Source organism: Lepisma saccharinum, chromosome 30 (assembly GCF_977018435.1).
Source record: "Lepisma saccharinum chromosome 30, izLepSacc3.1, whole genome shotgun sequence".
Lineage (NCBI taxonomy): Eukaryota > Metazoa > Arthropoda > Insecta > Zygentoma > Lepismatidae > Lepisma > Lepisma saccharinum.
Genome location: NC_139258.1, coordinates 5065698 through 5088039, shown reverse-complemented (window position 1 = coordinate 5088039; position 22342 = coordinate 5065698). Strand labels below are relative to the sequence as shown.

The following is a 22342-nucleotide window of genomic DNA, read 5'->3' as shown; positions in this document are numbered from 1 at the left end:
AAAATTAGGTTATGATTCTTCATCATTCATAGAGTTTTTGTAATAAAATCATTGCAAACTCTCATTCAGAGGATCAACCTACCTCAAAATCAGAAATAAAACAGTGTATTGCTGAACCTACTATTCCATGTGACCAGGATCCGCTGTTGTATTGGAAATTCAAAAGTGAGTATCCAAACCTGAAGCAAGTGGTAAGAAACTAAAGGGTTTTTCATTAAGAGTGATACTTTTTAAAATTGTAATTTCCAGTTTCTAATATATTTTTTTGTGTGCATCCAGGTGTGAAAATATTCAGCACAATTTGCAGTTTCATCATGCAGCGACTCACGCTTCCTGAACGTTTAGAAATCATTAAAATTTTTTACCAAAGTGGCAGCTCAGTTGTGGATGCTCATCGTTTGTTCACCAGAGAATTGGGTCGCCATCACAGTTTCTCTATTCAGGCTATACGCCGCACTGTTGCCAAGTTTGAGCGGGATTTCACTCTACACGACCAGAACCAACCAAGAAGACAACGTCAAGTATGAAGTGAGGACAATATCGCAGCAGTAGCGGCCAGAATTGAGGAAGAGCCGAATGTGTCAGTGCCAATACGATCTCAACGGTTGCGGCTATCTGAGACATCAACTTGGCGAATCTTGCAAAAGGATTTGGGCCTGCATCCGTACAAAGTTGTATTGACTCAAGAGTTGAAGCCAAACGATCACAGATTGCGTCGTGAGTTTGCTGATTGGGCCGTACAGCAGTTGGAAGCTGATCCTGATTTCTGTGGAAAAATCATCTTCTCAGACGAGGCACATTTTTGTCTTAGTGGCTTCGTCAATACACAAAATTGTAGTTATTGGAGCGAGAAGAACCCACATGCGGTCGGTCCATGAGGTGCCATTGCATTCAGAAAAACTCACTGTGTGGTGCGGTTTATGGCGTGGCGGCGTCATTGGACCTTATTTCTTTCGAGATGATGAGAGACGAACCGTTGCCGTCAATGGCAAACGCTACAGATTCATGTTACGTGAATTTCTGTGGCCAGAACTTGAGACCATAGATATTGAAAACATGTGGTTCCAGTAGGATGGCGCTACGTGCCACACAGTTGATGCTACGCTCGATTTGCTGAGGGATAAGTTTGGCGACCGGATCATCTCAAGAAGTGGTTGTGTGAATTGGCCGCCACGGTCATGTGATTTAACACCCATGAATTTTTTCTTTGGGGCTACATCAAAGCCCAGGTCTATGCTGACAAGCCACAAACTTTGGAACATTTGGAGGCAAACATTCGTCAGGCAATCGCAGACATAACGCCACTAATGTTGGATAGAGTGATTAGCAATTGAAGCCATCGTGTGCGTCAGTGTGTTCAAAGCCATGGTAAACATTTGAACGATATTTTGTTCAGAACATAATTGCAATGTCTAAGCTTCAAAATAAAGCACAATTTACATTGATACATTGAGTGGTTTCTATTTTTTTCAAATTTTAAAACGTATCACTCTTAATGAAAGACACTTTACTTGGGCATACCTGCTGCATCAGTATTTAGTGTTGCTGGACAGATTTGCGATAAGAGAAGTAGGTTACTTTTAGAAGTGTTTCAAAAAGTCATGTTTCTGAAGTTGAATCTGCCAGCATTAAATTTACAACATTAAGAACAGGAATTCCTTTTTGCATTTCAAAGAACTGCTTGCGTACTAATGTTAAATCTCTTGAGAATCCATGTTCTTCTTAAAGGTTCACATAACATTTTTTTTTGAGGCAAATGTGCATTTGCATCTCTTGAGAATATATATGTATATTCATATGGTATGCAATAGAAACATACTTAGCAAATTTATTTTTGTCATGCTGAAAATAACATCCCATTTCTGATGAATAATCTTATGTATCGGAATCCGTTCCAAAAATTATCAGCGAGTACATCGGCATCGGTAAATTTTTCAGCTTCGGAACATCCCTAGTTATTTAAAAACAGCATTTCCCCTGCCAGGACTAGTTTGTATCCTTTGGTGTTGAGATTGTGACTCAATGCTCAGTGCACTCTATCACTGAGCCGAGATTTCACAGCTTAATAATTTTCAGTGTCAAGACTGTGTGACTATCACTCACTGGCTTTCCATAATTTGCTTTAGTTTTTTATCTAGTAGATTTCTGCATGTAGAGTGACACAAGTTTGCTGAATTTTAGCAAAGGCCCGAGGCTGATTCACATATATTTTCAAGTCTTGAGTTAGTGCCAGTATAACTCAGAAGAATGTTTGGGATCCACGCACAGTCACTTATGAGCCACTGCGAAGGTCTTTCCACACACCTGCCTGTGAGCTGAAGCCACTGTCATACTCTTCTCGCCATTCATAAACTTGATGGTGTGGTAATCATGCATAGAGATATTGAATTTTCATAAGTTTTAAGCTTCCAGAGGACAAGAAGCCACTGCTCTTCGCTGGTGCAAGTGTGTGAAGGAGGCGCTATCTTCAAAAATGACGAAAATGTTGTGAAGCCCACTTGATCCCATAGACATGATTAAGGGGGTCAAAAGCCTTGACGAAAGTTCAGTCTGAGAAAGAAATACCTCATTCCATCTCTCTGCTTTATTGTATTGATGGGTACTAAACAGGGGCGTATATAGTGTGTGTCTGGACAGACAGAAAAGCTCTCTATTAGAAGAATTCCAGGTTCCGTGGCACAAACGTTCTCTGTTCTCCTTCCGCTTTATTTTCCTTCTCTGTGGTTCAGACTAATTTCCATATAAACATGATTCGTACAGCAGATTCAAAACAACTACACACTAACTAACAAACTCTCTAGCCTTCTTAAACCCGAAGGTTCATGGCTGCAGCAACACAGGCCTTCCATCTGTCCCTATCCTGAGCAAGATCTATATACTCTTTTCCATCCCTACCGATTTCCTTTAGGTCCATCTCAACGTTATCCCTCAATCTTCGTCTTGGCCTTCCCACAGGTCTCTTACCATCAGGTTTCCCAACAAGAATCCTGTAAACTCATCTTTTCTCTCCCATTCGTGCCACATGGCCTGCCCACCTAAGTCTTCTTGATTTAATTATTCTAATAATATCTGGACATGAATACAAATTACAGTCAACTCTCGATTCTACGACCCCGGGTATAATGACCCTCCCGAAGTAACGACCCTTTTCCCGGGAACCGTGAAAAAAAAAAAAAGTTGAAAAATTCAAGGAAATCGGCCGAAAAATACGTTTCTTGCACTCATTTTATTCGCTGTGTTGCATTTTCCTTCACGAGCGCTCTGCGGGTCGTAAGTAGGCCTGATCTAAAAATAGACACCACCACACCACGCTTGAGTGATATCCAATAGCACTTGACCTCTGTCATCCCCTCCCCCAAGCTCAGCGACGGTCGCTACTTACGCGCCAGGCTTGTTTTGCCATTGTGATTTCGCTTGCTCTTGGATACGCTACCCTCTCTTTGTGCTTGTACTATTACGTCTTGGATTTGTGCATTGTGTTTTGGATTACGATTTTGGATTTCTCTTTGTTTTGATTACGGCTATTTTGACGACTTACGCTTTTTTATATTTCGATTTGTTTGTATTTTTGGATTTGATTTTGTGAATGATTTTTGACGACCCACGCTATTTATTACGGATTTCGGCAAAATGAGTGGAAAGAGGACATTCGTGACGCTTATCAAGAAGTACGAGATCATTCAGGAAGTGGACGAAAAGAAAATCACAAAGACAGAGACTGCGCGGCGGCATGGTATTCCGAAGTCGACGCTTTTCACGATTCTCAAAATGAGAGATGAAATCGTGAACGCAGTGCAGAAGGAAGGTCACAATGTTAAATCGAAAAATTTGAAAACCTGGAAAAGGCTATGCTGGAGTGGTTTGGCCAGCATAGAGCTCAAAATATACCTATTAATGGACCAATGATGCAGAAGAAGGCCGACGACTTTGCCCTGAAGTTGGGGATAGATAACTTTAAATGTTCAAGTGGGTGGCTGGAGCGTTTCAAAGTGCGTCACGGAATATCCAGCCACAAAGTCGTCGGCGAAAGTGCATCGGTCGATCCGAAATCGGTGAGTGAGTGGCTGCCGTTGGTACAAAACATCCTCAACTGCTATCCGCCTCAAGATGTGTACAACGCTGACGAGCTGTGGATATTTTACAATCTGATGCCAGATCGCACTCTTGCCGTGAAAGGGGATAAGTGCAAGGGTGCGAAGAGGAGTAAAGAGCGTCTCACCGTCCTTCTGTGCTGCAACATGGATGGCAGCGATAAAATGAAGCCCCTCTTGATCGGAAAGTTCAAGAAACCCCGAGGTTTCAAGGGCAACATCCTGCCTTGTGATTATGACTTTAATAAGAAGGCATGGATGACCTCGGGGGTTTTTACGAGGTGGCTTCGAGGTTTCGACTCGAGGATGGGTGCGGCAAACAGGAAAGTCGTGCTCTTCGTCGACAATTGCCCTGCACATCGTTCTCTCGACAATCTCCGGAACATCGAGCTGGTTATCTTACCAAAGAACACCACCAGCGTGCTTCAGCCTCTGGACCAGGGGATAATCCAACAAGTGAAGGTGAAGTACCGTGAGATGCTTGTGCAGGGTATGATGTGGAAACTTGACATGGGCCAGGAAGTCAAGAAGTGGGACGTGTTCAGGGCCATGGGAGGAATCGTCGCCAGTTGGAGGGCTGTGAGGCCTGAAGTTATTACAAAATGTTTCCGACACGCCCACTTTGTCCCACGAGTTGACAAAGAACCTGCCGTCGGTGTGTCTTCTGCTGCCGCCAAAGACTCAGACAGCCTGCCGCCAGTGGATGCGGAGCCCCAGCCTGCCCAATCCACAGCACCTGCATCTGTCCCCCCGACTTTCTCTCATCCATGCAACGAAGAAACTTGGCAGAGTTTGGCCCCAGGCTGCACGTACGAGCAGTACATAACAGCGGACAATGACATTGCTGTCTGGGGCACCCTCGATGATGCGGATATAGTCGGAGGGCAGCAGGAATCTAGCGATGAAGAGGGGGAGGAAGAAATTGAAGAGCCTGAAGATGTCCCCACCATCAAAGAAATTCTCAAAGCGGGGGATGTGTATGAACGCATACTGAAACACAGTGGCGCCAGTGAAGAGATGTGGTCTCACTTTTACAAAGTGAAAGACTTTGCAGAACAGTCTAAGAAGAAACAGACATCGATAATGGACTTCTTCAGAAAGTAGTGGGGAGGGGGAAGCAGTGTGTGTGTGGGGGGGGGGGGACCAGTGAATTTGATCAAGGACAAACTGACAATTGATGGAAATAAGCCCGAATATTGCCAATGGTGAGTAGACGTGTTTTTGTCTGTTTAATTTTCTAGCAATATTTATTGTTTTGTTTTCGTAATGCAATATTTTACATGGTTAACATATATGTACGTATAAGGAGGTAGAATTATGCATCTATGGCCTCCATTAAAGGTCTCATCCCACCATTCGCTTGGACTGACTTGTTTACTGACAATTGATAAAAATAAGCCTGAATATTGCCAATGACGAGTAGACTTATTGATGTTCTATGTTTATAAAATTACGTGTTTTTTGTCCGTTTCACTATCTAGCAATATTTAATTATTGGTTTGTTAATGCGACTTTTGACATGGTAAAAATATATACATGTAAGGAGGAAGAATTATGCATCCATGGCCTCCATTAAAGGTATCATCTGGACTGACTTATTGGACGATTATGTTGCTTTTGATTTTCGTCGCAACTGCAATAATTGCAGACTTCAAGTTTGCTCACTTAGTGAAAATGTTTGAAAAAGGTAAAAATTTGATACACAGAGAAAAAAAGTACTACATATATACCGTATTTATGCGTATACAGTATAAGGCACGTGCTGGTTTTTATTCAAGTTCTGCGTCTGAAACATTGCTCGTGTGTTCATTGACAGCATGGGAATACGTTAAGCACTGCTCGATCCACCCTTCTTTTTTTTCCCCTTCTGCAGCTTGCTTCGAAAATTAGCACTTTACTGATAAGACTTCTCTTCTTCAACACGTGCAGTGCGATGTCCTTTAAAACTCGTTCAACCACCTGTTTCCCCCTCTCTTCCTTTTCAGCCAGACTGCTACTGCCCGGTGCCAGTGTTTTGTCTAGGTGGCAAACATCGCTTGCCCTTATCAACTACGGTAATAATCACAATGACTCATCCAGAAGAAAAACGGCATTGTTTTGAATCTGCAGCTTCACAAGACTGTTTTGCTTTGATGATTACGAAATTCGAGAAATTCGAACATCGTACACAAAGCGAGGAGTTAAAAGACAAGCCAGTTTCTTCTGCTCTTCTCCAGCTTTCTGAAAAAAAAAAAAAAAGAGAGACCATAACTCTTACTGGAAAAAAGAGGAAGGTATGACTTGATGTATCGTGAAGTAAACTGCTTGGGCTTCCAAAAGAAGAAATGGAAAACAATGTGGATGATAGAAGACGAGGAAGGATGTGAAATCACAGACAAAAAAGGAATATCGAATGTGTGGGGAAAGTACGTTGAAGAGCTCTACCAGAAAGAGAATCGCCCAGACAGTCTGAATGTAGAAAATGAAGACGACGTGCCTGATGATGAGAAAGGATACTATATCCTGAATGAAGAATTTGAGCAAGAACTCAAAGAAATGAGGAATGGGAAAGCAACGGGCACTGATGAAATTCCTGTTGAACTTATCAAATGCCTGGGAGATGGAAAAAGAGAAATACTGCACTTATGCAATGAAATCTATGAGAAAGGGGATTGGCCACAAGATTTCACGGAGACTGTTTTGGTACCTCTGCAGAAGAAAAGCAATGCCAGAAAATGTTCTGAGTACAGGACAATCAGCTTGATATCTCACTCGGCAAAAATTCTTCTAAGAATTCTGAACAGACGCCTATACTCGAAGGTCAGTGGCGAGTTAGAGGAAGAACAGTTTGGTTTCAGGAAAGGAAGAGGTACAAGGGATGCAATTGGTTTACTGAGGACCATTGGGGAAAGATATTTAGAGAAAGGAAAGAATGTGTTTGTAGTATTTGTAGACCTGGAGAAAGCCTTTGATAGAGTGAATTGGGTTAAACTTTTAGAAATTCTGAAGAAAATTGGTGTAGATTGGAAAGAGAGAAGACTTCTAAGCAACTTATACATGAATCAACGAGTTAAAGTGAGAACAGGAGACGAAATGACAGAAGGCTGTGAAATTGGAAGAGGAGTACGACAAGGATGCTGCCTATCGCCTACTTTGTTTAATATCTATTTAGAAGATATAGTGAAAACTTGTTTCCAGGGCACAGGAGGTGTCAAATTGGGAGGAAGAAGAATAAACTGCATAAGATTTGCTGATGACATGGCATTATTCGCTGAGGATGAAATAACCATAAATAGTATGTTAGAAGAGTTAAACAGCAGCTGTGAGCAGTATGGAATGAAGATTAATGTAAAGAAGACAAAGGCAATGGTTATAGGACGGAAACCAAGGAATATTAATGTGAGAGCAAACAGTGAAAGAATCCAGCAAGTGGATAGCTTCAAGTACCTCGGATGCACTATAAGCAGTGACATGAGCTGCAACCAAGAAGTGAAAATGAGAATCGCAATAGCAAAAGAAGCTTTCAATAGAAGAAAAAATGTTTTTTGTGGACCCATGGACATAGGTCTAAGGAAGAGATTAGTGAAATGTTTTGTGTGGAGTGTAGCACTATATGGTGCAGAAACCTGGACGTTGAGAAGAAATGAAGAGAAACGACTCGAAGCTTTTGAAATGTGGACATGGCGAAAAATGGAGCGTGTAAAATGTACAGACAAGGTAAGAAACGAAGCCGTACTGAAAAGAGTTGGTGAAAAAAGATCTATACTGGAGACCATCAAGAAGAGGAAAAGAAACTGGTTAGGACACTGTCTAAGAAGAAACTGCCTGCTAAGAGATGCCTTGGAGGGAATGGTTGAAGGAAGAAAAGTCCGTGGAAGAAAGAGATATCAGCTTATGGATGATATTAAATTAACTGGGTCGTATGCTATTACGAAGCGTAAGGCAGAGAACAGGGAAAGCTGGAGATTGCAGTGAAAAACCTGCCAATTAGGCAGAAAACAATGAATGAATGAATGAAAAACTCTTATCTTGCGGTGGGGTGGTTCCATCATCTTCTGCTTGTGTTCATGGCGATGCTAGTTGATGCGAGCCTTTTACTTTCTGCCTTTCACGGAAGAAGGAACCATGCCGCCTGCAGCAAGAGAAGACGACACTTCCAGACGGGTGGTGAAATCGATCGCAAATAAATTTTGCGCGGAAAAATGAACTTGCGAAAGTGTCAAAACTTGTTTAGAGTTCAGTTTATGCTGTTGCGCTAATTGACACTGGATACCTGTATGTAATTTAAAGTGTGATCTACATAACTGAAATATAATAGTACACAACCTTAGGGGAATTGGCAGGGACAAACAAACAAACAAAAAAAAAAAACATACTGTATGTACTAGCGTGTTTCCTTTTTCAGGCAGGATTTCGATGCAAGTCAGGGAATAGTTTGCCCTGATCACTTAAATTGGGGGGGGGGGGGGGGAGGGGGATGAATATGAAGTTGGTTGAAGGAAAGAAAGAGCGACTTTTTTTGACCATGTATTTTACACAGCCGAACCAGAACGAAATTTACAGCCCCGCTTTTTTGGCCTGGTGCCAAGAAAGGTTGTGTTTTGTCTCCCAAGAGATTTTATCTTACCATTTAATCCTGTACAATGCTCTAGTAGACCCATATAAAATCCAACATTCATTCTGCCCGATTATCTCCTGACTTTTGCTGGCATCAGTGTAACTGGTGTCAAGATTCTTCGAGTTTCGCTTGCAATAAACGATTGTTTTCCTTTTCGTATATCTCATTGCAAACTAGTTTCTCATGAACTAGAATTGTGGGGAAGAGCAACGACTGTGTACAATTAAAAGAAAATAACATTATTTAAAATCCTTTCTTCTTTTTAAACGTTTTCGTGTTCTATTTTCCTTCTCACGACACGCGTCCTGTGCATTACAGGTTGTATAACTATGCAGGATAAATTGTGTTACTGTCTCCTACGAATCTTCGTGTCCATTTCAGCTCCGTTGAAGCTAAAAATTGGTGCAAATTCCAATAACGACCCCTTCGAAATAACGACCCTTTTCCCGGGAACCGTGAAAGGTCGTATCGAGAGTTGACTGTATGTAGTTCTAAATTATGTAACCTTCTCCACTCACCTGTCTCCTCGTCCCTTTTAGGTCCAAATATTTTCCTGAGGATCTTATTTTTAAATACTCTCAATTTATGTTCTTCTTTCAATGTAAGGGACCAAGTTTCACACCCATATAATACTACAGGCAATATTACTGTTTTGTATATTTTAACTTTTAGTTTCTTAGATATTAAACGAGAAGACAAAAGTTTATGAAGAGAGAAGTAACATGCATTTCCTGAATTAAGCCTACTTTTTATTTCCTCTTTAATATAATTTTCATTTGTTAATATTACTCCTAAGTATTTGAATTTGGAAACTGGTTCAAACGAGTTGTTATCAATAATTAGATTTTGATTTTTACCTAACACTTGGTTTTGGCCTGTAAGCATATATTTAGTTTTCTCTTTGTTAACTTCCAAACCTATCTCTTTAGCAGTTTTGAAAAATATTTTAGCATTATTCTTAATTGTATTTATATCATCCCCTAATAAGTCTACATCATCTGCATATGCTAACAACTGAGTCACACTATTTAATTTTAGTCCTCCTTTAGTTTCTTTTACCTTCCTAAAAACAACTACACAAATTTATTAATTTAATTTCACACACTTGTGACCAATTTATTCTGCGACCACACAGACAGCACAACTAGGATATAATACACAGTGTTTCAAAAAGAATCATCTGACTTCGAAGTCATTTAACTCGGTAACCGTTTGCTAAAACACATCGAACAACGTACTGTTGAGGAAGAGGGTATTCATAAGTTTCACATGATTGCCTGCAGGTAGCAGTAGTGGTTGTGTACTGGTGTTTTGAAGTCATCATGGTAAGGAACTATTGAGCCTAGTTCTCGAACTTTTGGGTTGAACCACATATTGTGTAATCTTGAATTTCTATATACCTCTGATACACAGCAATAGTTTTGGTATATGTTCAGTACTGTAATATAATTATAATTAAAAAATGATGTTAGAGTTGCTTGCTAGATGGCAGTGTGGAACTGCCACGTGAAGTACGCGTCAAATGCATGACGTAATAGGACTGAACTCAGTGTCTTCGTGTGTGTGTGAGCGAGCGTGGCGTGACCACAAGTGGTGGTACTTCATCGTTGTATAACCTGTGTCCTTGTGTACAATATCCGTTATTATAATACAGGTTTGTGTCCATGAGCTATGAAGAGACTTCATTCTTTCACCAACACGAGATCAACACACTCCTGGACTTGAAAAAGTTACGCCAAGTGTTTTGGTGTAACGCCGCTTCAGTATACTACACATTACTTGTTATCTTGTTTAGCATTCACCAGATTATAGTAATAGCTAGAGGCATGCAGATTTAGTTTCCGACGAAAACACGAAATAACACACTGTAATGTTAATTATGCATGTTTTTGAAGGGTGTGAGGTGCATTATCTACCATGTATTGTCACAAAATGATGTGAAATGAACTGCAAAATGCAAATAAACACTTAATCATGAAATTAAAGTTACATACAGACGTGACACTTGATGAAGTATGACTTATCCTGCACGTTACGCAAAACACAGAAAACTGATTAATTCTGCTGTTAATATTTGAGAAGCAAAAAAAACCTTATTACTCTGATAACTACATAAATATTCTATTAGTAGGGAAATATTTATTTTGTGTAGTAAGTGTAGTTTTTAAACTAAAGTTAGGTTTTTTTCACTACTTTAACACCAATATCCTATTTTTTTACTGCTTTTGATACCGAAATGTGCCCAGTTTTTGCACCGAAATCTTGATGTTTTATTCACCACAAATATGAGGCTATACTCTGTCTCAGCTAACTGTGGAGCAGGCGAACGAGAAGAAGTCTCTGCGCAAGTAGTGACGCGAGACGGCTCCACCAATGAACACTTGAGAAGACAATTGCGTGGAGTGAGGGAAAGCAACTGCAGTTACCAGACTTCCCAGCAGCGTGTATTGCTTTGCTCTGGCCACTCGATTTCCTTCGCTTCTCTGATGCTATGCACAGCCTTGCTCCACAGTTAGCTGGGACAGTGTATAGTAATAGCATTGAAATTCACTCCAGTACTAACAAAACAACATGTGATTACCTGTGAGCTATTCTAGCTAACATGTTGCAGCAATTGGCCAAAATAAATCCAACTCCTCCAAGCAACTTAGTCAGTCCCCATGACACAGCAAGGAACACGACAGACAGAAGAACCATGATGTAATTGTAGCTGAAAAATACAATTGCACTATTACATGATACAGCACTGTAAAATAAAGTTACAATCAGGTATCTACAATTGTAACGAGTTTACAATACCGGACCACTCTCCAATTTCTATGAAATTTCGCCTACTCACTAATTGTAAACTAATCATGAATCTGCATGTAATAATTGGCGGTCAAGTATGGAAATCGAGAAAAGAACGAAATAAACTATGTTTTCTTAACGTAACGTAACCCTACCATAAGAACAATACCTCCACGGAAGATGCCATTTTCCCAACATGAAGAAATCAACAGGCAAGACAAGGTATAGTTCTCTTGGCTAAAATATTAATTTTTCTTTGTATTTATGCTAATGGAACCTAACCTAACCTCGTAGGCATTCCTCGTCTGACATCAGCAAGATTGTTGTGCGTAAAGGAACACCATTAACGAATTGCGAAAGAAAGATGGTTCCGAATTGCTGTCTACAGGCAATCACCGTGGTAAATCGCAAGGTTATTTTACAAGTTCTACACGTAAATGTACAATTTTAACAAGTGACCACCAAATATGAACTACAGATATGTCATCAGGACACCGAAATTAGTAAGTAGGCGAAATTTTATAGAAATTGGAGAGTGGTCCGGTAATGTAAACTCATTCCAAAAACAAAATTCCCAGACTCTTCCAAGTTTTCCAGACCAAGAACCAAAATTCTCCAGTAACAGATGTATATTTTTTCTTGTATGTACGCATTGCTTGCATTGTAGAATTATTTCTCTTGTAGTATATGGTTATTACAAGCATAAGAAAACAGTTTTTGTTGTGACGTTTCAGGAGAACACACGCTCCCTTCATCAGGCACTTATTTTTAGTTTGATTCTTCTTCTTCTTCATGACCCTTACCGCCGGGTATATGGCAGTTTTGGTCAAGGATCTGGGACGGTGATTAGGAGTCATAGTAGTAGTTGTGGTCGTAAAGATATTGTAATATTACACTTCACTTCACTGTACCTTAACACTGATCACAAGCTTGCACATACACACAAATTTCAAAATTGAATACCACCTTGGTGGGCAAAACTATATATATACACATCATACGAGGGGAAGGAGACTATAATAGGAAGGGTATGGATACAGGAAATGGTATCTTGGCTCTGTGTGAACTGTTAAAAAGAGCTTGTCTGTGTTTGTTCCTTAACGGGCAAAGTAAGAATAGCTGATTTGGCGTTTGTTTCTTTGCTCCTTCTTCTCTTCTTCTTCTTCTTCATGCCCCTCACCGCTTGTATGGTAGCAGTCTTGGGCAACGGTCTGAAAACATTGAGGGCTGGAAATTCGCGCACTAGTATAAACAGCACAATATTTTGTTCCACTTCACTTCACTGTCACTATAACACTGCAATGATGAGGCATGATATCAAAAGCGAAGTTCACACTGTCGAGCAAATCCATAGAGAATCCACATAATAGAGGGGGAAGGTGATGAAAGTAAAGAGGGCAAGGAGAGAGGAAATGGAACCTTTTTTCGAAGGAGTCTGTGAAAGAGTGCCTGACGTTGTGTATTCCATAGCGGGCATTGAAAAAATAAATGGGTGGGGGTTTGTTTATGTTCTCCACAGGTACAATTGGGAGAGGGAGTTTGGTGAATTCTTGCCAGATGATCGTTTGTGGTCACGTGTCCCGTTCTAAGGCGTAGGATACAAGTGATCACTTCACGAGGCATTTTTAGGTGATGAAACCAGGGTCGAATAAGGAGTTTATCGTTGAACCATTTATAAGTAGTGGTTTTTGCCACTGCGGCATGAGCCCAATTTTCCCACTGGGAATGAATTTTTTTTTTGACCCGAGGTAAAAGATCAGTATAGGCAAGTCGGATAGGAGAGGGGGAAGGAACGTCCACAGCTGTTTTGGCATAAAGATCCACTGTTTCTTTGCTCCACAATGACAATTAGTTTGATTAAAGATACAGTTATAACAATGGTTACAATTTTTTTTAACAGAATAGAATCAGTTATACAATAGATATTGTCAATGACACATTGTTGTAAGATAGCAACTTAACTGAACAGGCAGTGTTATTTTATTATTATTATTTAAGAATAAAATTTTTCACATTTTAAAATTATAAATCCCAAATATTATCAGGAAATTCAAAATCATCATCTCTTATACACAGATTCTTGATGTCTTTCATTACATTAAATTTTAAAGATGGTGGCTTATCCCACTTCTGAAAAAGAGAACTCCATAGTGGGTCAATGTTACAACTTTCATAATTTTATTTATTCCAGTGTTCTTCTGCAATGAAAGTAGCTTCCCAGACATTCGAATCTATGTTTCCAATCCCTCTTTTTAAAACCCTTCTTTTCTTAATCACATGCTTCTCCTCGATGTGAAGTAAAAACAAAAAACTGTGTTCTCATGCTTGTAACAACTGTAGACTACAAGAGAAAACATTTTCCAGACCAACTCGTTAGGCAATTCATGTATTTCAATGTGTGTAACAAAATAACTACCGGGTGTCAGAGAAGTCTTTGTATGAAAACAAAAATTAACTGTATCCGCTATATGCAACATAGACATGAAAAAATGGTACCAAAATGTTCGGAAACTATTCAAGTTTTTTTTGTTTCAGGTTTCTGTAACGTTGCAGTAGTGTAGCAGTGCCAAGAGTCCAGCAAACCGGAAATGTATACCTCAGTGTGTTCTGTGGTTTCACGAGAGCAGGTCACGAAACAGTGCCAGAGACAGTTTCAAACACCGTACAGAAAGGTGCCGCCCGATGGTAGGAACATTGTGGAACGACAAATTCAAGACCGCAGGATCTGTTGCTAATGCACCGAGAAGTGGCCGACCATCAAGCCCAGACGAAAGGATGGAACATGTCAGAGTGGCTTTTGTGCAGTCCGAAGACATTCGTGCATACGGTCTCACGTGAATTACAGATGCAAAAAGTTATTTCATGATGTGTTACACAAACGTTTACTGTTTCATGCATACAAAGTGCAAATCCTGCAGGCTTTGTTGCCCAATGACAGCAAACGTCAGTATAACTTTGCAGTGAAAATGTTATCACACATTGACGCTGATAATGGCTATCTGGGACGTGTTGCTTTTTCAGACGAGGCGGTCAGTGGTTTAGTGAATAGACACAGAGCCCCTAATGAGGTGATGGAGTCTACCATGGGCAGCCCGAAGGTGAATGTTTGGTGCGTGCTGCTGCACAACAGAATAATCAGGCCATTCTTTTCTGTGAGGACACCGTAACATCTTGATAGATAATATCTATCATCAAATAAGGCCAAGGGAGAAGACCAAGATGTCGGTGGAAAGAGCAGATAGCGGAGAGTGTTAGGACAAGACTGGAACACCGTGGAAGGAGAGGAGAGGTGGAAGACCAGGAAAATATGGAGAGGCTTCACTTCTATATCGACCCAGCCAGAGGCAGGAAATGGCAAAGGATGACGATCTACCAAACACAACACAAAAATTACAAGAAAGTGGTAAATGCCAATAGCCACTTACTGTATGGAAACCAGAACTCAAATCAGCATAGCATAAATAAATAGTGCCATACACCCTGTGTCTAAAAAGCTTGGTTAATGATCCGATATATCAACACCAATATGAGCCAGGTGGGCATGCATGCATATGGCTATCCAGAGACATGTCAAGAAGTGCCACCTAGCATGGAGTACACGTCTGTCAGGGTAAGCCTGCTGTGGGCAATAGAACATAGTCAGTGTGAGAAGTAGTGTCAACATATGCACCATCCTTGTTCAGACATTTGTCGTAACGCGGCACCAGCTTTTGTATGCCTGTGTCAAAGAATTCTGCCGCCAAGGACTGGAACCATCGTGCACACAACTTGCAAAACTGCAGTCGCTGGGTGACGATATCATGCAGCAGGGAACGGGAGATCTGCGGAAACTGACATGAGAGTTCGGACACTGTGAACCGCCAGTTCTGCAGCTTGCTGCACACTTTCCATCAATTCAGGTGTCACCATGGAACGTCGGCCACTATGGTGTTCGTTGTACACATTGGTGCGGCCTGCTGTGAATTTTGTGCACCATCTTCAGACTATTCCTGCACTCATGACATTCTGTCTATGCACCTCACACAACTGCCGTTGGATCTCTGCTGCAGACAGCTTCTTAGCGTGGAAAAACCTGATGACTGCACTCTGCGGAAGACTGTATGCACGCAGCAGTGTTTCCCATACCACATTTCTCTCACGATTGATACCATACAACTGCGATCGTGCCAGGTTATGGCTACGTGTTCCTCCTCCACTCCTGTGCAAGCGCGTCCTGGTCTGACCACTTGTGCCATCTTGGGGCACTTTCGGAACTTACTTTCTGAATGCACCTCGTATTATTTCAAACGCTTTCACAACGGAAAGGAAATGACTGAGGATGAGCCAACTACGGGTTGGCCATCAAGAAGCAGAACGCCAGACATGAGATCGGCGCCTGACTCTACGATTGATGGTGGAGGAATTGGGCATTAGCAAGGGCATCGTACAATCCAAGAACGTATGACAGCTGTCATGCGATTGATTCGCAAGAGCAGGGCTCGAAAAATTCCAGTCGACAGGTCACAATGGCGACTAAAAATTTCAGCCTGGCGATTGTGATCTTTTTCTGTAATACTGCCATTCTTTTAAGATTGCATGTACGAAATTTTGAAGATTCTAAGTTCAAATTGCAGTACAGCGTAAGTTAGCAAATGATTTTCTTGAAAAACTCAATATGCTGACCAAGGCAGAAATTTATTTCATTTTAAAACAAACTAAACGTAACGTTACAACCTTTTAGCAAGGTCTTCTTTACTCTGTACCAAGTATAAAAGACCTTGCTAGAAGGTTGAAACGTTACGCTTAGTTTATGTTTTAAAATGAAATAAATTTCTGCCTTGGTCAGCATATTGAGTTTTTCATATCATGGAAACAAGGCTTGATGGTGTTATGATTTTTTTATCAACGTTGTGAACATTTCATAGAATCAGTAACTATTCGTTACTCTTTGTCCCCCATCCCCTAATTTTCTGCTTTCTCACATGATTTAGCGATGTTTTGAATACGGTGATGCTCAACTTCTTATAGTATGCACAATTGCCAGTAGGTGGTTTCCTGGTGCCTGAATGTCAGAGCTGGTGCCTAGCTCTGATAAAGATTTTTCAAGCACTGCCCAAGAGGCCTTTTCAGAAGCTTTATGAACATTGCAAAGTGTGTTATGGGGGATGGTGATTATTTTGAAGGCCTATAAAGGTAATTCGTTTGCATCTTTTGTTCTGTTTGTTTCTGATATCATTTACCAAACTTTTTTTTAGACACAGGGAGTAATACAACCTCTGTTTCAGATGTCACAACTTATATCAATGATGCATATGGACCTTCAAAACATTGAACTTTCCCCAAACAGCAGCAATAATTACTAAGAGCATCAGCATGCATGTGGCAATTAATTAGTATCACCTCTGACCTTCAATTGACGAGCCCAATTACTACACGACTTACCACTCACCTGTCCAATTGCTTTCTGCTCATAGCCGCGAAGGCATAGCACTCCGTTATCCCATTGACCGCAAGCAGCAACACACAGAAGCAATGCGTGCGTAGGAGAACAGGGCCTGGTCCGGAGACGAGCTTCTGTCCTCCGTACAGGTAGAGCAGAAGATCCGAGTAGGAGAAGCCAAACATCAGAATGCAGAGCCCTAGCACGGTTATGCCACGTAACAGGTAATACAGCACCTGGGAAGCCTCAGCCATCTCTTTCTTGCAAAAATATACAAAAAGCAGCAGATGTGAAAAATTCTGCACCTTTCAAAGCACATTCTTGTTATTTTCAAACAAATTGTTAATGTTGTTTAACAGTACATGCATAAAAAGCTTAACAACCTTTTGTTATATTTTTTTTTATTAAAAGCTTTGATTATCGTTATAAACGGGATATGGATTTATATTTAAATACCTAATTATGTATGAAGCTGAAATCAGTTATGTATTGTATTAACTTTGCGAATCATGGCATGCAGACTTGAAAAATGCAGTTTTTATTTTAAATATTTTTACATACGTGAGTCAGTCAAAAAGTTAGTTGCACAGCATCAGAAAACAAACCAGGAGCGAACTTTCACGAAATTTTTATTTGCACATAAAAGTTCCATACAGAAGCTACTTTTTGACGTAATCACCTCCTTTATTTAAACATTTGTTGACGCGTGTCACAAGTTTGTCTATGCCTGCTACGAAGAAGTCACGTCCAACGTCTGACAACCATTGACGCGTTGCAGCTTGCACCTCGTCATCCGAGTAATATAGTCGCTTTGCAAGTCCTTCTTTCATGGGTCCGAAAATCACAAGGTGCAAGATCTGGGCAATAAAGGGGGTGATACCACACTTCCCACCGAAACTTGCACAGAAGACCCAACGTTAGTCTTGCCGCATGCGGTCTCACATTCTCATAAAGGAGCACAATGCCTTTCAAAAGTTTACCTGGCCGTCGAACCCTTTAAGTGCTTTTCACGATCGTTTTAAGGTTTCACAATAAGACGATGCATTAATACAGAGTTCATTTGCGATTCCGTCTGTTGTTACGCAACTGTTTGCAAGAATGATTTCATTCACGGGAGTCCCAATCTCCGCATTTGTCGAAGTTGATGCTTTTCCCTCACGGTAAGTGTAGTCTATATCTGTACATCCGTTCTCAAACATGGTGCACCACTTTGCGACAGCTTGACGCGATATTGCATTTTCACCACTTCATGCACCTGCCGATAAATTTCTGTGCAGTTACACCCTCTTGCCCACAAAAACCGAATCACTGCACGCACTTCCACTTTGGATGACACTGCAGCCGCCGAAACATTTTGATGACTGGTTAGCAAGCAACCTTGAACTGCCACGTCAATGCCGCTACGTCACGTGCCACAGATACATGTCTGCAGTGTTGCCAACCTGTTGCAAGAAAACATCCCTGTATCAAAATTTTTGACGGTGTGCAACTAATATTTTAACTGGCCCACGTATATTATGTCTTGGCTCATGTTTTACATATTTTTTCCATATTTCAGAACATTTCTCAACATATACTGCATATTCGCGCAATAACTACATGTTCCCATGTGACCGAAAGAGTTGGGTGACTTTCTTGCGAATAACTGACAAATTTTAAATACACTTCCATTACTTCCTGCAATACTGAACGCAGTTTTAGTCTATATATATTCATGTTACGAGACAACTAAAGGAAATTTACGTTCGGACACTTGGAACAAAATTTTATTATTTATTGTTTTTGAAACAAAGTAAAAACACAATTATGTTGTTTTACAATAAATGTCAATGTAAGAATACTGTATTTTATGTAGTTTGTGTAGTGTCTTATATTACTAAAAAGTAGGAATGGGACCGATTAATCTGTACTCTATCGGTATCAGCCGATATAGGCATATCGGTGTATCGGTAAAATTACCGATTATTTCACTGATCCAATATATCGATAAATATCTTATAATTTAGTGCAAAATTCTGAAATTTTGTTGTAATTTTTATGGATAATCTCTATGCCCTACTACTTAAAAAAGTAATTGTCTAAATATTCCAACTTCTTTTGCACTGCAGTTACCTTGAAACACATTTATTAAGGAGATCAATGAACATTTCAGGTTCTTCATGGACCATTTCTAATTTTATATCTGGTCAGTAGAATATTGGTTATCGGTATCGGCCAAAATTTCATATCGGCCCATCCCAACTACTTTTTTACAATTTTAAGTCATGTGTAACTCCATACTTGTCTTTACATTTATAGAATACTTTTACTACATGTAAATCCATTTCCTGGTTATAAAGAATGAATGAAGCTTTGGTGGTAGAGTCGAATTCAGTCTGACACTCATCCAGAGGACCCAAGTTTGATTCTCAGAGTAGATGATCTAAGGTAGGAATTTTTCTGACTTTGTCCCTGCCTATAGATCGACCGTCGTATTTGAAACCCTAGTGTGGGAGCAGTGGCTGTAGTGGCGCTATGTTAAGTCATGAGGAAGCCTGTGGTTTGCATATTTTCAAGTTTTCAGAAATCTTGGCAGTAAAAAAAAAAGATCTACGGTTCACATATCATGGGGTCTACTGACCTGGGAAACCTGGAATTACCCTGGAATAGGGTTACCAGACGTCCGGTTTCTCCCGAACGTCCTACATTTTAGCCTTATGTCCGGCATCCGGGAGGAAATTGAAAAATATCATAAATGTCCTACATTTTGAGCGTCATATTATAAATTCGGAAAATACATGTTTCAGTTGAACAAACATTGATTGAATTGTTGCTTTAAGTCCACTTTATGCACAGAAAGGCTAATCGAGACTTGACCTATAGATTAAGGTGGGATCTGAACCACTATGGTATGTGCCTGCACCGAGTATCGAACCCAGGATCGGCGATGACGTTACCATTACGCCATCGCCATCAGGGAGGCTCAGTTGAACAAAGAAAATCATTCAAGTTATAATATGGACTGCACTTCCAAACTCAATAGTAAAATTTATTTTGATTTAGTCATTTACCAAAAAAAAAAAGTTTGTCCTGCTATAACAAAAACAGAAGCAATTTATGAATATTTTTTGGGGGTGCAGATTCTGATGATGTCACTGTTTGGTGCACGAGCGGAAATTTCTTGCCTTGGGGTTTATACTGATGGAACAAGGCGTTTCCAATTCAATATTTTGATTGTAAAGCAGGGGTATAGAGAACAAAGTTATTGAAGTAAAAACTACCCCAGGTGAAACTTTTTGAACCATTTCAAGTTACGGTAATTGCTGAGTCACGGTGCAAATGTTGAGAGTGGTTTAATATATGTTCTTTCAAAGAGTTTGACAGTTCATCAGGTTCACAAAAATATATTTTGAGAAAAATGAAAGTTTGAAAAAATTGGTTCCTCTAAGTATTACCAATTAAAATGTAGTAAGAAGTGTTTTGTTTAGTTTTGATTACAAGTTTGGGAATTTTGCATTTAAGAATTCATTAAGAAATCAAATTTTTTACAAACAAACAACCTGAAAGTGCCAATTTTAAATTACTTTCTAACTTGTTCTGGAAATGTGTATTATTTGCTGCGAGTGTTTTGTGTCCTACATTTTGAGTTAAAGTCCCACATTTTGGGACATTATGTCCTACATTTCCCTTATAGCGATCTGGTAAGGATCTACTTTTCTCCCTGGATAACCTGGAAAAAAGCCTGGAATTTAACCAGAAACCTGGATTTTTCTCAAATCTACAATTTTCACTACATTTGTCCACTTCACTTAGGGGCTTTTGTTTTCTGAGTACGTGGATGGTGACCGCGGGGATATCCTGAGCACAGTCTGCCACTGCAACCACTTGAATTTTGGGGAGAATGCTGCGATTCAAGGGATTTCTTCGTTAATTTTGAGAAAGTCAGTGAAAGCTTGGTCCTGGGTATGACCTTAAACTGCCCCTCTACAGCCGTTCACCTCTTTCTTGCTGTAGTGTAACTGGCCATTCCCATCCAAGAAGAATAAGCAGTAACATGTAATTATATAAATTAACATATGCTTAGAATTTAAATTAATAATTTTTAGAACTTTTGTAATAAAAACAAAATTTAAAAAATATACTACTGCCAAGGGATATGAATTACACGGCAGTTAAAAGTGAGAACTCAGCTTGCTTTGTTAGTTACTGCAAATTTTTCTCAACTGGCCTTCTCCTAGGGGTTATTAACAATAACAACTTTTCCTTGTGTAAAAAAATATAGACCTGGACAAACCTGGAATTTAACAACAGACATTTAGTCGACACCCTGCATACCCTCTAATAAATGGGTACTTTGAGGGAAGCGTGGGAAAGTGGTTGGAGCACGATGCTGATCACATCACCTTAAAAAAATGGTATGGTATACAGAGACCACACACAAAAGAACCTTCAGCCAAAATCCTTCGCACACCTTCCCCTCCATCTGTTCAACTCGGGGCCATAAGGAAGGCTGCTTTGCTCAACCACTCCCTTCCACATGGGAGTATGATGTTCAGGAGTCGCGGTCTGCGCAGGCTCCTTTACGTGTGGATCCACCATATGGTGCAGTGAGCACAGGGAAGATCATTAGACCTTATATACACCTCACACCTTTCAGAAACACGAAAAATGAGCATTACAATGTGTTATTTCACATTTCGGGTTTTCGTCAAAAATGAAATATGCCTGCCTCTATGTATTAATGACAATGACACTAGACTGGCAGCTCACATCACTTTAACTGTTCGTGACCTATTGTGTATAACCAATGGTGGCAATTCTGTGCTTATTGTGATTTTCTCTCACACAAAGAACAATCTTAATTTCACATAGACCATTACAAAATAAAAATTCAATAATCACCGGATTCTGTTCCGCCATCGTAGCCTCCCTCTTCACCATCTGAGAGAAATAGAAGTAGCCGCTTTCTTCTATCGGGCGGAAGATGAACCGAGCGGCCATGGAACCAAGGTTGTTCACTATATCATACACTCCTTGCTCAGCGAAAGACAAGACGCTGAAGACTGTCATTACGTATCGCTCTCCTTCCGTAAGGATCTGTTTCAATATTCCCTGCTTGAAGAAACTCCAGGTCAAAGCAGCCAGGGGCATGCTGATAGATGCCTGAAAGAGATGAGTTACGTAATTACATAATTTGTAATGCAAAAGATAAATCCTTGTGCAAATATTTTTGTTTAGGGATGGGCCGATATGAAATTTTGGCCGCTACCGATAAAGTACTGATATAAAATACAGATACCGATATTCTACCGATCTGATATAAAACTAGAAACCTGAAAGGTTCATTGACCTTAATAAATGTGTGTTTCAAGATGACTGCAGTGCAAAAGAAATTGCATATTCAGACATTTACTTTTTTAGAAAATAGGGCATGGAGATTATCCATAAAAATTACAACAAAATGGC

The 22342-nt window shown here is 40.1% G+C and overlaps 1 protein-coding gene across 2 annotated transcripts in view; it reads right to left on the bottom strand.

Moving 5' to 3' along the window:
- LOC145981873 (man(5)GlcNAc(2)-PP-dolichol translocation protein RFT1) overlaps positions 1-22342 on the bottom strand; it is a 64758-nt gene that overhangs the window by 18589 nt on the left and 23827 nt on the right. For both annotated transcript variants that reach the window (XM_083115333.1, XM_083115334.1), the window contains exons 6-8: positions 21779-22039; positions 16907-17157; positions 11270-11398 (exon numbers count right to left, since the gene is read on the bottom strand). In XM_083115333.1, coding sequence (XP_082971459.1) covers positions 11270-11398; positions 16907-17157; positions 21779-22039 — 641 coding nt within the window. The remainder of the gene's footprint in view (positions 1-11269; positions 11399-16906; positions 17158-21778; positions 22040-22342) is intronic.